This window comes from Jaculus jaculus, chromosome 1 (genome assembly GCF_020740685.1).
Source record: "Jaculus jaculus isolate mJacJac1 chromosome 1, mJacJac1.mat.Y.cur, whole genome shotgun sequence".
Lineage (NCBI taxonomy): Eukaryota > Metazoa > Chordata > Mammalia > Rodentia > Dipodidae > Jaculus > Jaculus jaculus.
The window spans coordinates 59,658,488-59,672,992 of NC_059102.1; the positions used below are offsets into that span (position 1 = coordinate 59,658,488).

Below are 14,505 nucleotides of genomic sequence, written 5' to 3' on the forward strand. Positions count from 1 at the left end.
AAAAAAGAAAAAGAAAGAAATTATAGAAGGATTCACAAATTTGGTGAGACTGAAATACCTGGGTGATGTTTATATTTATAACATTAAATTTTAGAAACTCTTATTTGGGGCTAGGCGTGGTTTTGCATACCTTTACTTCTGAGGCAGAGGTAGGTGGATCACCATGAGTTCAAGCCACCCTGAGATTACATAGTGAATTCCAGGGCAGAATGGACTAGAGTGAGACCCTTCCTCGAAACAAAAACAAAAAAGAATGAAAGAAATCCTTTTTTAAAGCATTGTGTGTTTGGTATGTGATATATGTGCTGTGCTTTAGGTCTGCAGATATTTTAGTGCAAGTGCCCCATGCTCTTGCATGTAAGGGCCAGAATAGAGCATTGGGGTCCTCTGTTGCTCCTGTGCTTTGCTTTCTTTAGATGGGGTCTCACTCTATCAGACTGGCCAACCAGCAGGCCAGAAAGTCCCCTGTTCAGGTCTGTGGTTACAGGTATGAGTGGCCATGGCTAGTTTTTACATGGGTGCTAGAGATTGAATTCAGGTCCTCAAGCAAGCTCTTAGGTAACTCTCCAGCCCAGATTATTCTTTTGCATTATTTTATAGGTTGATGTACTAAAGTTTTCAGAGAAACAACACTTTGTCTTCCAATTTTAGGTGTGGATGATCATATTGTACGTTTTGACAATCTTATGAATCAAAAGGAAGACAAGCTGAGACAGAGGTACCGGGACACATACGATGCTGTTTTGTGGCTACGAAAGAACAGAGACAAATTTAAGCAAAGAGTCTGTGAGCCCATAATGCTCACGGTAAGAAATTATATTCTTCTTGGTAGCATTTGTTTAATTATTTTTATTGATCTAAGAATTCTTAATTTGGTTAATACCATGACTTTCCACTATTGTACTTGTCCCATCTGGAGTAGTACTAAATTTTTAAAGGATTCTTCAGTAACTATCATAAAACTACAAATTTTTTTCTAGAAAGAACTGTGAAACTGGCAGCTTCCTGGCCTAGAATCATATATAATAACCAGTTTGGTTGACTGGTTCTTAGGTACTAGCATGTATTAGATTAAAACCCACTAAAGAGGTAAATAAAAAGGCAGGAGGCATGCCAGGACAGGCAAGAAAATCATCTGTGACAAATGGGCATCCTAAAGGTTATGAGAATAAACCGGATTGCTTGATGCCATAAAATATTTGGTAGCTCTTATTAATGCTTGTGGGTCATCAAGAATATGATGCTAACCAGGTATGGTGGCATACACTTTTAATTCCAGCACTTGGGAGGCTGAGGTAGGAGGGTTGCTGTGAGTTCAAGGTCAGCCATGGCCACACAGTGAGTTCCAGGTTGGCCTGGCCTAGAGTAAGACCCTGCTTCAAGAGAAAGTGGGAGAGGGGAGGGGAGAGGAGAGGAGAAACATATTTAGCAAATCATTGAATGAATTGTGACCATGGATTTACTAGGATAATTTCCATCTAAACTGTAAAGTAATTAGTTTCACTATGTAAAGGGATTAAAGAGTAAACAAATTTTATTCTTTATTAATGATGTAGGTATGTGTCAGTAAACTTAAAATTTACTCCAGAATCACTGAGATTATTTCTTTTCTTTTAAAGGTTTTTGTTTGTTTTTGTTTTTTGTTTTTCGATGTAGGATCCCACTCTAGCTCAGGCTGACCTGAAATTCACTATGTAGTCTTACGGCGGCCTCAAACCCATGGCGATCCTCCTACCTCTGCCTTCCAATTGCTGGGATTAAAGGCGTGCGCCACTACACCCGACTTAAATTTTTTTTTTTTTGTAAATAAGGCACAAAATTTATTTACACTCATAATTGCATCCTATTTTATAAATCACATTTACAATACCTCATAAAATTTTTTATATTCTGGATTATTTTTCACATTTTCTGGTATTTAGAATAATGTTCAAACATACTTCACATGCAGTGACCTCCTTATCTTAGGCCTAAACCATTCACAAGACTAAATAAATACTAGAGAAAAACACTAAGTATTTATAGACTTGATCTATTTACTCCACGACAGAAGAGACTGTGATAAATACTAATAGAACTGAAGAATTTTAAAAAGTTGTTTGTGATTAGCCAGGAAGCACATAAACTGTTCAAGTACCACTGAATAAAACCGAAATGAATCTGTCAAGTAGCAATCTAGCGCAGGCTGGTGTCCATGCCTCATCACTGTCATAGTCCTCTATTGTCATGTCCTCTTCTTCCACATCCTCTTTGGAGGAAAAAGGCTGAGGCTGGCTGGCAGGCAGGTCACTCCAACTATTCTGACTCAAAGGAAGAGACCAAGTTTCGGGATCAGCAATTTGAGTGGGTTCACGCTGGGTTTCCTCTGCAGGCTCTCTTCTGTTAAACTGGCCTTCATCTCCAAGGTCAGGGTCTAGCATTCCATGGTCCCTGTCAGCCAGGGCTTCCATTTTCAATCTTCCAAAATGTCGTTTCAAAGGAAGTCTTCCAATATCTTGAATAAAAGAAACCTGAGCTTCATTTCGCATTGGAATGGTCAGCAGAGCAAGATATGGCAATAGCTGAGTTCTGCAGACAAAAAACTGGGAGGCAGAAGTCGGAAAAAAGTACTTTTGCAGCCAGGCAATTTTCTCGATGTTTTTTGTTTATTAGAAACCACTGAGGCTTATGTAAGGATCGGAAACTTGATCCTCCTCCTTGACAATGAGCAAATCCCCGGGCTTTGTTGGACTGTATCACACCTCTTGTAGCTATAGATGTACTATATTCCCTGAGTAAAGAGCGTGTATTTCAGTCACTATTGAGGATATCTGCAAAACTCAGAAATTCACTGGCTCTCATAAGATCATCCACTTCCATGAAGAAGTCTATGTAGATTTGGTGAAGATATATATTAAAATACTCCCCTGGCATGTGTGCCATTTCTACTATCTCCTCAGGTTGAACAAGTAATGTATCCCGTTCATGCTCTATTAAGTGAGATGGCAACCGAGGTGAGTTTAATTCTGTCAAAGGTGCTCTTTTATAATACAGAATTTTCCCCAAAGCTCTGAATAGAAAGAGAGAAGTATCTTTGCCACCAATAGCTTGGACCTCTTGATTTTCAAAAACATCAGGCTTTTTTCTTTGCTTAGATTTTGACAGTGCAGGATCTGATTTTAATGAAGCTCCTTTCTTTCTTGGCCATAAGTTGTTCTCTTCTTTTGAAGAGAAAAACTGAAGGCTGTTTATTGCACTTCTAATATCACCAAAGCATCCTTGGCAGAGCAACTTTAGAGAAGTTTTCTCAGGGATAGTAATTCTTCCTCCATTCTTACTAGCTTCGATAGTCACTATTCAATTAAGATATTTCATCATAATTGTTGGCGCCACAGGATTGAAACTAATGGCTGAAATAGAACACTCTTCCTGAATTTCTTTTGGAAACAGTAGCCTCTGATTATTATCTCCATTTACACTGTCAGAGATGATAAATATAAGAGGACAACGGCCAACTTGCACATACTTCCTTAGAATGTCATGCAAGTATGAGATTCTCGATAAACTTGGTCAGGTAAATCTTCAGCCAGAATGATCTTTTTGTCAGTTGTCAGATCATCTCCAAGCATTTGCAGTTTGTTATACTTTGTTGCTCTTAGTAGAAATTCTTTGAAGCCTGCTATCTGAGATTGATATGAAAACATACGGAAGTTTGATTCAAAGCTAAGGATCTCCTTGAACTCATCCTTTTAGAATTCTGGTAAAACTGGATTAATCCATTCTTGTACTTGAATCCCATGCTCCTTTGATAGTATTTTTATAGTAGCAGTCTTTCCACGTCCAGGAGGACCTGTTATTAATAAAACAGATCCACCCTGCTTTGACTTCCTTTCTAAAACTTCAGCCTTTAACCAGGCCTCAACTTCTTCAGTTTTCTTTTTATGCACACAAGTTCATGCTGAGTTTCTGGTTTGTATTTACCCACCGAAGGCTCATTGTCAGACAGATGTTCTTTCGAATTTTCTAGATCAAACATCTGTTCTAAGGAAGATGGATTTCCTCTTTTTCTAGCTGGAAATCTCCTACTTTCTAAAATGGAAGGTACATTTTTTCTAGTGTGACTCAAGTTATTCAAACCTAAAGATGAGGCAGTAACAGTAGAGATGTCCGTAGTCTCTGAAAAATCATCAAATGATGGGTCTACCCACTCTGTTAACCTTTGTAGAAGATACCTTTGGTCTAAGAGAAATTTTTGACATTATAAACTTAAATGGTTTCCATCCATAGTACACAACCTGGAGTACGTGGAAGTATAATTCTTTTCCAGAAGCTGCATCCCCGGGTGGGTGGAGAGGAACGAAGGAGCCCGGGCTCCAGTCCAGGTGGAAAGGAAGCCACCCGTCCCTGTCCCGACTCAGTGTCCAGTGCCTCTGGGAGGTCCTGCCTCCTGGGAGCCTTTCTAAAAAAATTTTTTTTAAAGCTATGTATTTATTTATTTGAGAGAGCGAAAGTGGCAGATAGAGAGAATGAGTGCACCAGGGTCTCTAGCCACAGCAAACAAACTCCAGGCACATGCACAACCTTATGCATTTGGCTTGCATGGGTACTGGGGAATAGAACCTGGGTTCTTAGGCTTCACAGGCAAGTGTCTTAACCACTAAACCATCTCTCCAGCCCATTCTTTTTAAAAAGAATATAGACTTTTACAGGATTCATAAAGAGTTTTCTATTTTGTGTAACTCATACTTTATTGAGTCATTTTACATAGATTTTAATCTTTTGGCTTTTCGACGTAGGATCTCACCGTAGCCTAGCTGACCTGGAATTCACTAAGTAGTCTCAAGCTGTCTTCGAACTCACAACAGTCTTCCTACCTCTGCTTTCTAAGTGCTGGGCTTAAAGACATGCACCACCACATTCAGCAGATTTTAATCTTGGTCATATCTTATATTAGCAAAATTAATATGCATGAAAAGTTCTTTTCTTGCTCAGATATGTATCATTACAGTATTTTGCATTTCTGTAATCTTAACTCTTGGGAGGCTGAAGCAGAAGGATTGAGTTTGATGCCAGCCTTGGCTGCATACAAGTTCCATGCCAGTCTAGGCTACATGTGAGACTCTGTCCAGAAATAGCAACAAAAAGAACACTTGTGCAAGATAAAGACTTTCTAATTTAAACATACATATGGGTTTGATTAAAAATAATAACGAAGCCAGGCATGGTGGCACATGCCTTTAATCCCAGCACTTGGGAGGCAGAGGTAGGAGGATTACTGTGAGTTCGAGGCCACCCTGAGACTACATATTGAGTTACAGGTCAGCCAGGGCTAGAATGGATCTCTACCTCAAAAAAATAAAATAAAATAAAAATAACGAGACTATTTTCACCCTTGATATGTTATGATATAATTATAATTATTTACAGACTTATAATGCCTAACTCAAAATATTTCAGAATTTCATCAGACTTATTGTCATCTTGTCATTTCATTTTGAAATAGCCTGTCACCAAGTCATATCAATAATTGGCATGTATTTACACTTTTTAAATTTACTTATTTTTTATAATATTAAGACTTTGTTTATTTTTATTTATTAGAGAGCAATACAGAGAGAAAGATAGGGAGCATCAGGGCCTCCAGCTACTGAAAACAAACTACAGACTCATGCACCACCTTGTGCCTCTGGCTTATGTGGGTACTGGGGAATCGAACCTTGAACCAGGATCCTTAGGCTTCACAGGCAAGTGCTTAACCACTAAGCCATCTCTCCAGCCCCATGTATTTACATTTTAAATTGCCTTTGAGTCTTTTAATATAAAAAAGATACATTCTTGCGGGGCACACACCTTTTATATCAGCATTTGGAAGGCAGAGGTAGGAGAATTGCGATGAGTTCAAGACCACTCTGAGATTACATAGTGAATTACAGATCAGCCAGAGCTAATTTTTAGCCCTTACCTCAAAAAAAAAAAAAAAATACATTCTGCTTTTTCCACCCTTCGTAGCACAAACTTTACCTTTCCTAGCTCCTCCCTCTATGCAGATCTGCATACATACTTAGTCAGATCTTCAAGTCTTGTTAAAATGCTACCATCTTAACATGCAAACTTAAAATCTGGTCCATCTGTTTCCAATAAGAGTAGAAAAGTATACCAATATAGAACAATATTGTTCTCTAATGAGAACAGAATGGTGAAGCAAAAGGTCATTTTCAGAGACTCTTGATAAGTGAAATAAATGAGCTGTTCTTACAATGGAATCCAGTTTTGTCATTAAGTACATTGCTGTAGGTTAGGTTTAATAATATATGAACAATTTAGAGCTGGAGAGATGGCTTAGTGGTTAAGGCACTTACTTGCCTGCAAAACCAAAGGACCTAGGTTTGAGTAACCAAGACCCACTTAAGCCATATGCACAAGGTGGCACCTCTCTATCTAGGAAGTATTCATTTTTTAAATTTATTTTTATTTATTTATTTGAAAGAGTGAGAAAGAGGCAGAGAGATAGAGAGAATGGGAATACCAGGGCCTCCAGCCACTGCAAATGAACTCCAGATGCATGTGCCACCTGTGCATCGGGCTTACGTAGGTCCTGGGGAATTGAACCAAAGTCCTTTGGCTTTGCAGGCAAATGCCTTAACCACAAAGCCACCTCTGCAGCCCTGGAAGTTTTCATTTTAAAGAAACTGTGAAACAGACTACATTAACCATCAGATCTTGGAGGGCTGTCTTGTACATATTACTTTGACCATGAAGATGTGCCTGTACAGTTCTTTGAAGAACTTGGACAAGTGAAGAAAAGGAGCTTTCTAAGAACCTGGAAGCTGAAGAACCAAAAAGTTGGGTCCATGTTCCTTGAAGTCAGTCACTGTTAGTGCTACACAAACTGAGTGTGCCTGGGAAAAGGAGTGAGAGTTAAAGTCTGTGCTGGGTTATCCATAGCTTCTTTTAAAAATTACTTCTCTCATATTGTGTGTATCTTTATAGTGTATGTAAGGTGAAGTGAACATCCAGTTACATTTTCTTTCATCTGTAGCATTTCGTGTAGTAAGGTTGCTGAATATAGAAAATGTGAACCAGTAGACATTAAGTGTCAGTAGTGATTATGCCCCATGTAGTTAGATGTTTAAGTCTGCTTTCCCAGTTTTCACATTTATTAAACTGCTATGACAAACGTTGTGCTGTCTTAGTATACCCCTTCTCCCTCTTCCTGTCCCTCTCCTTTTAAGATGTTGCTGGAGGTGGAACCTAGAGCTTTGTGCATATAGGCACATGTTCTCCCTCTCAACTGAACCCTCAGCACAGGGCCCTAGTTAAAGCTAGCATACTTCATCCTACATAAATACTTTGTTTTTCAGTGTGTTTTCAAGAAATATGATTTCCATATGTATCCCCAAAATCCATGATGGAAGTTGTCCATGTTTTATAATTAGAGCTTTATCACATTCTTGTTAATCCGAGTGAAAGACAGTACACTTTTTCAGGCTTGTTGTTGTTGTTGTTTTCCCTGGCCTTTTTTTGTTTTGTTTCTGGCCCAGACTGAAGTGGAATTCACTATGTAGTCTCATGGTGGCCTTGAACTCATGCCTACCCTTGCCTCCTGAGTGTTGGGATTAAAGACATGCACCACCTCTTCCACCTGGCTCTTTCCTGACCTTTTTAACTTCTGCTGTGGAATTGAGCCATGCATGCAGAATATGTAATTAGTGAATATTTTAAACTTATGGTACATGCCTGTAATTCTTATATTCGGGAAGTTCAAGCAGGAGAACCCTAAGTTCAGGATAAATGTGGGCTACATAATGTGTTCTAGGACAGTCTGAAAACCTAGTGAGTCCTGTCTCAGAATAAGGAAGTTCATGTGGTGGTGGTACAAGCTTACGGTTTCTCTTGAAGGCATGAATAGTTGTGCTTGCCATAGCACATTTTTTTCAATGAATTTTATAAAAGTTTTGTTCTTCAGGTTATGTTTATCTACCTGTTAGTTATTGCCAAGTACAATATGAAGTTGTCATGAAAATTAAGAAAAATACTGAGGGCTGGAGAGATGGCTTAGCGGTTAAGCGCTTGCCTGTGAAGCCTAAGGACCCCAGTTCGAGGCTCGGTTCCCCAGGTCCCACGTTAGCCAGATGCACAAGGGGGCGCACAGGTCTGGAGTTCCTTTGCAGAGGCTGGAAGCCCTGGCGCACCCATTCTCTCTCTCTCTCCCTCTATCTGTCTTTCTCTCTGTGTCTGTCGCTCTCAAATAAATAAATTTTTTAAAAAAGCAAAAAAGGAAAATACTGAGAAAAATGAACAATGTTCAGTCTTTAAGACTATTTTCAATGAGTTGACTAGAAATGAAAGCTGTTTCTTATACAATATTAAAATCACTGTTTTAAGTACTGCTCAGATTTTTTTTATGTGTTGTTTCAGAGTAACAAATTGAATGTTTTGAAATGAGTCTTCAGCATTTAGCCATTCTCTTTTTTTCTTAGTGGTAAGCTTAATCTGATTAACTAAATCCAAGATAAATATAGCTACATTCTAATAATCTGTGGGTTTGGGGAAAACTTACTTTTTGATTTTTTTTTAGATTAATATGAAAGATAATAAAAATGCCAAGTATGTTGAAAATCATATTTCATCAAATGATTTGAGAGCATTTGTATTTGAAAGTCAAGAAGATATGGAAATTTTTCTCAAAGAGGCAAGTACAAAACATTTTTCATGTAGCTAGCCCTTATCTTTCATTGCTTTAGATTTGAGCTTCTATAGTAAAAGGTGGCCACTAATTTCACCAACAGTTAACTCCTGTGTAAAATTACTAAGTTATACTCATTTTATTCCTATCATAGGGGAACAAGTTTATTTTATAATAGGAAAACAGCACAGAATTTCACCTGTACCCTGTTTTCAAATTAATTTGAAGAACAATTCACCCTGTTTTAAGGGAAACAGTATCATGAGGGACCTTAGGTCTTAGACATCCTTTTTGGGATGAATGAATTCCATTTTTTCTTTACAGAGGAATAAATGTAGTATTGATACTTTTTAATATAAGTAAGATTTTTTTGAAATAGAATCCAACTTAGAAGTTGCTTAAGTGTTGTTTGCCTCCAGTCACCTTAACTTAAATATGGGAGGGGGTAATACTTACCTACTTCAAAAGACAGATGTTAAGTATAGAAATATTCAGAAGTGCTTATTAGCTATTGCAATATGGCAATATGGCAGGACCATAAATCAGTTGAAGGGGTTTTTATTCTCTAATACACAAATGTTTAAGAAGAGTCCTTCTTCTGCTAGAGGGCTAGCTTAGTGATTAAAGCACTTGCCTGCACAGCTAAAGGACCCAGGTTAAATTTCCTAGGACCCATATAAGACAGATGCACAAGGTAGTACATGCATCTGGAGTTTGTTTGCAATGGCTGGAGGCCCTGGCGAGCCATTTTCTCTCTATCTGCCTCCCCTCCTTCAAATAAATTTTTTTTTTTTTTAAGAGTCCTTCTTATCTCTGGCAGCTAGCATATTGTCCAATTTCTGCTGTCAGTGCTTATCAAACATGAAAATAAAGTGCTCTCTCTCTCTTTCTCTCAAAAGATAAAACATTGTTTTGTTTTTTAAAAAAAGATTTGTGTATTTTATATATCAAAAATATTATATATATATATAATGTATATAATATATCCACTTATATATTATATATTTACTTGTAAGCAGAGAGAGAGTGAGAATGGGCATGCATGGGCCTCTGCAAACAAATTCCAGGCACATGTGCACTTTGTACCTATGCAAAGCCAGATGCACAGAGTGGCGCATGTATCTGTAGTTTGTTTGCAACATCTAGAGGCCCAGGCATAACCATTCTTCCTGTCTTTCTTTTCTCTCTCTGCTTACAAATAAATGCAATATATTTTTTAAATGTTCTTAAAACAAAAAAAGACCTGGCATGGTGGCACACACTTTTAATTCCATCACTTGGGAGGCAGAAGTAGGAGAATTGCCATGAGTTCAAGACCACATAGTAAATTCCAGGTCAGGCTTGGCTAGAGCAAAACCCTATCTCAAAAAAACAACAAAAAAAAGTTCTGTCAGGTATCATGGCATACGCCTTTAGTTCCAGCACTCGGGAGGCAGAGGTAGGTGGCCACCCTGAGACTACATAGTGAATTCCAGGTCAGCCTGGGATAGAGTGAGACCCTACCTCGAAAAATCAAAACAAAATGTTGTTCTGATTACCATTAAATATCCAATCTTTGCCGGGCGTGGTGGCGCACGCCTTTAATTCCAGCACTCAGGAGGCAGAAGTAGGAGGATTGCCATGAGTTCAAGGCCACCCTGAGACTCCATAGTGAATTCCAGGTCAGTCTGGGCTAGAGTGAGACCCTACCTTGAAAAACAAAAAAAAAAAAAAATTTATATGTGTGTGTGTGTATATATATATATATATATATATCTACAATCTTTGCTAGGCATGGTGGCACAAGCCTATAATCCTAGCACTTAGGGGCTTAAAGCAAGCAGGTAGATTACAAGAAGTTTGAGGCCAGCCTAGGCTATGTAGCATATTCTAGACCGCATGGTAAGACAGTCTCAAAAAAGCAATAAATAAAGTAAAATATACAGAATTTGGTTAAAAAAATACTTCAAAGGAAATAAATTTCCATTTAAATCCATTGGGGACTGCTGAGATGGCTCAGTGATTATAGGTGCTTGCTTGCAAAGCCTAATAACTGAGGTTCATTTCCTTAATACCCACATAAAGCCAGATGCTTTATGTGTCTGGAGTTTATTTGCAATGGCTAGAGCCCCTGAGACACCCGTTGTCATCTTTCCATTTATTCGTTTGTTCTTTCATTCATTCTCCTTGCCAATAGATAATTTTTTTAATTTATTGTTCAAAATTTTAATCATAGTATGCTTTTTGGTGGGAATTTGGTAACTTTAAATATAACTGCATTTGAGAATATGTGGTAATTAAAATAAAATTGTTACAACGAAAAAGTATCAAAGTAGAAAAGAGACTATTTGGGAAGAAGGGGTTTACTGGAAGGGGGACAAGGAATAGAGGGTACACGAGGAGGTGATAGGGGATTATGATGAGAATACATCTTAAAGTAATAATACTGTCTTTTCCCTATATTCAGGTTCGTGACAATAAGAAGTTAAAAGTAAATGCTGTCATTGCGCCCAAGAATTCATACGCAGACAAAGCACCTTCAAGATCTCTGAATGAGCTAAAGTAAATCATGAAAATTATTATTAGAACTAACTTGAACATTGAATAATTTTAAATATATTTTAATTATCTCCTTCACATTATATGTTTGTTGTTGGCTGTATTAGTCTATTTATTTATTTACTTATTGGGTTTTAGAGGTAGGGTTTTACTCTAGTCCACGCTGACCTGGAATTCACTATGTAGTCTCAGGGTGGCCTCGAACTCACAGTGATTCTCCCACCTCTGCCTCTCGAGACAGCTGGGATTAAAGGTGTGCACCATCATACCCAGCTACTATCTTTTAAAATCTCTTTTAAAGTCTAAAGTCAGGAAATATTGAGGCCAGGAGTGTGTTATGGGGAATCATTAATGCTTGAGAAAGGAGATGTTTCAAGTGAGTGGAACAGTATTAGACTGAAGAAAGATAGTAAAATATTTTAGTAAAGGTAGAAGATTAGTTAGCTACTGGAAATATAAAATATCAAATTATGTTATAATGTAAAAATAATTTCTATAAGGACTTAATGTAGAAATTCCATTTTAAATAATTATAGTATTCTTTTTAAATATTTACTTTTTTCTATTTTTAAAATATACTTTATGTATTTGAGAAAGAGAGAGAATGAATGGCTATGCCAGGGCCTCCAGCCACTGCAAACAAACTCCAGACGCGTGTACCACCTTGAGCATCTAGCTTACGTGGGATCTGGAGAACGGAACCCAGATCCTTTGGCTTTGCAGGCAAACACCTTAACCCCTAAGCTATCTCTCAAGCTCTAATTATAAGCATTCTTAATATGAAAACAAGAGAAGTAACACCAAAAGAGCTACTTAATGTATAATCATAAAAAGCTAAACTTGGACTGGAGAGATGGCTTAGCATTTAAGGAGCTTGCCTGCAAAGCCTAAGGACCCATGTTCTTCTATCCAGATCCTACATAAGCCAGAGGCACAAGGTTATATAAGGTCATACATGCCCACATGGTAATGCACACGTCTGGAGTTTGATTGCAGTGGCTGAAGGCCTGGTGCACCAGTTACCTCTCTCTTACTCTATCTGCGCCCCTCTCTCTCCCTCCCTCCCCCTCCAAATAAATAAAATAAATAATAAGTTTCTTTAAGAATTTTTAAAAAGCTAAACTTGTAGCAGGGAAGTAAATAATATGAAATAAAAATGAAAAGTTACTTTTTCTCTAATTATGGTTGAAAAAAATATGTATTTTGTTTATTGTTACTGGCCATTTGTTAGCAGTTTTTAACTTTATACTTTAAGGTGAAAAATCAAATCAGGATTATTTCTTTGCAGACAGTATGGATTTTTCTCTTACTTGCGGGAGTTATTTGATGCTCCTGATCCTGTGATGAGTTACCTGTGCTGCCAGTATCATATTCATGAGGTTCCTGTGGGAACGGAAAGAACCAGAGAAAAAATTGAACGGGTAAGAAAGTACCTAGCTTGTGTTGGCTGAGGCAGAAAGTATCAGAAATGTAAGTGGACATAATATTCTATTGTTTTTAACCGTGCAGAAATTATACTGTATTCAGCAGTCTTCGTGTGTGTGTGTGTGTGTGTGTGTGTGTGTGTGTGTCGTGGGGTGGGGAGTCTCACTCTATCCCAGGCTGACCTGGAATTCACTATGTAGTCTCAGGTTGGCCTCGAACTCACGGTGATCCTACCTCTGCCTCCGAGTGCTGGGATTAAAGGCGAGCACCACCATGCCTACCTGACTTAAGTCAGCAATCTTAATATGACATAAAACAGTAAATGTTAACTAATTCTTTATAACAAAATTGATACGGTGTTAACTAGTTGTTTCAGTCCTGGGCATTCCTCCGTCACATCTTCTCAGTGCTGTGTTGTCCAGGGTCCACCATCATCTGAAAATATAAGCTTCTCTAACCAAAAGTAAGATTAGCATTAACATATAAATATGAATATTAAGTGTAGTGCTTACAGGCCAGTTTGGTGAGCATAATATATACATTTAGCCAGACAAGAGCAGGCTTTGTACTCTTAAGGCTATGACCTCCCCTGCCACAGGCTTTTGATTAGGTTTTCAATACCAGGCATGTATTGCCTCCCATAGAGCATGCCTCCAATCCAATTAGATGGGACATACCACTATTGCACCCTTTGGTCATTTGACCTGTCTGACGAAACTTGAGGCTTCCAGTCTACTGTTTTTACTATTGATGACTTCTGTCCCATAGGGCTAAATGCAGTGCAGCTTTTTCCAGCTTTCAGTGGGGTGATAAGGAAGGAGCTTTTCAGCTCAGCCCCAGTTTGATTTTTCAGTGACCTTGCCTCCCAGGCATGTGGAATCTTCAGCAATAGGGTCTTGACCATCTGTTTCTGGTGGGAACCCAAGGGCCTTGGCAATAGCCTGTAATGTTTTGGAGACAACAGGAGCCTCCTGGCCAACAACTCACTGGAAGGTATCCTATCAGTGGCAGTGAAAATTTTCTAGTAATAGTCTGTGGCCATTATCCAGAAAAGTAGGCTTTCATATGTCTTATTCAGAATATCATGAATTTTTATTAACCCTCTGTGAGATGTATAGCTGGCATAGATTTTCTGTAGGTTGTCTCTCTGTTCTCTCCACAGTGTCCTTTGCTGTACAAAAGCTTTGCAATTTCATGAGTTCCCATTGGTTTATTGGTCTTATTTATATTCAGAAAGTCATTGCCTATGGCAATATGTTGAAGGGTTTTTCCTTTTTCCTCTAGCAGTTTCAGAGTTTAAGATCTGATATTAAGATCCCTGATCCATCTGGATTTGGTTCTTGTGCATGGAGAAAGACAAGGTTCTATTTTCATACATACATATGAAAATCAAAAAAGATTTAGTCCAAGGTACTTTATTTATTTATTTATTTTGAGGCAATTTATGAATGGGAGAGATTCCATGATTTAATCTTCTCCATGTTTGTTTTTACTATATCAGAAAGCTCCTGATTTCTGTGTTTATTTTGTATCCTGCTATGTTGCCAAAAGTGTTTATCAGCTCTAAGAGTTTGCTGGTAGTCTTTCGGGTCCTTTCTGTATAAAATCATATCATCTGCAAATTATGATAATTTGATCTCTTTTTAAAAAAAATTTTTTATTATTTGATCTTCTATATACAGATAGCCAGTTTTCCCAGTACCATTTGTTGAAGAGACTGGTGTAGGTATCAGGGTGGAATTTTCTTGACTTTTTGTGTTTCTTGTATTATGTAGAGATTTTTGCATCTTGGATTAATTTGATGCTCAGGTTTTCTAATTATCTGCAGTATTCTTAGATGTATCAATCAATCTGTTCTTATATATCTTCAGGATATG

The 14,505-nt window shown here is 37.9% G+C and overlaps 1 protein-coding gene and 1 pseudogene across 2 annotated transcripts in view; one reads left to right on the forward strand and one right to left on the reverse strand.

The window, feature by feature from the left end:
• Positions 1-14,505, forward strand: part of Smc5 (structural maintenance of chromosomes 5) — an 89,199-nt gene that overhangs the window by 41,889 nt on the left and 32,805 nt on the right. For both annotated transcript variants that reach the window (XM_045153778.1, XM_045153779.1), the window contains exons 10-13: positions 652-806; positions 8,558-8,671; positions 11,112-11,206; positions 12,492-12,624. In XM_045153778.1, coding sequence (XP_045009713.1) covers positions 652-806; positions 8,558-8,671; positions 11,112-11,206; positions 12,492-12,624 — 497 coding nt within the window. The remainder of the gene's footprint in view (positions 1-651; positions 807-8,557; positions 8,672-11,111; positions 11,207-12,491; positions 12,625-14,505) is intronic.
• On the reverse strand, positions 2,130-4,255 carry LOC105943708 (annotated as a pseudogene).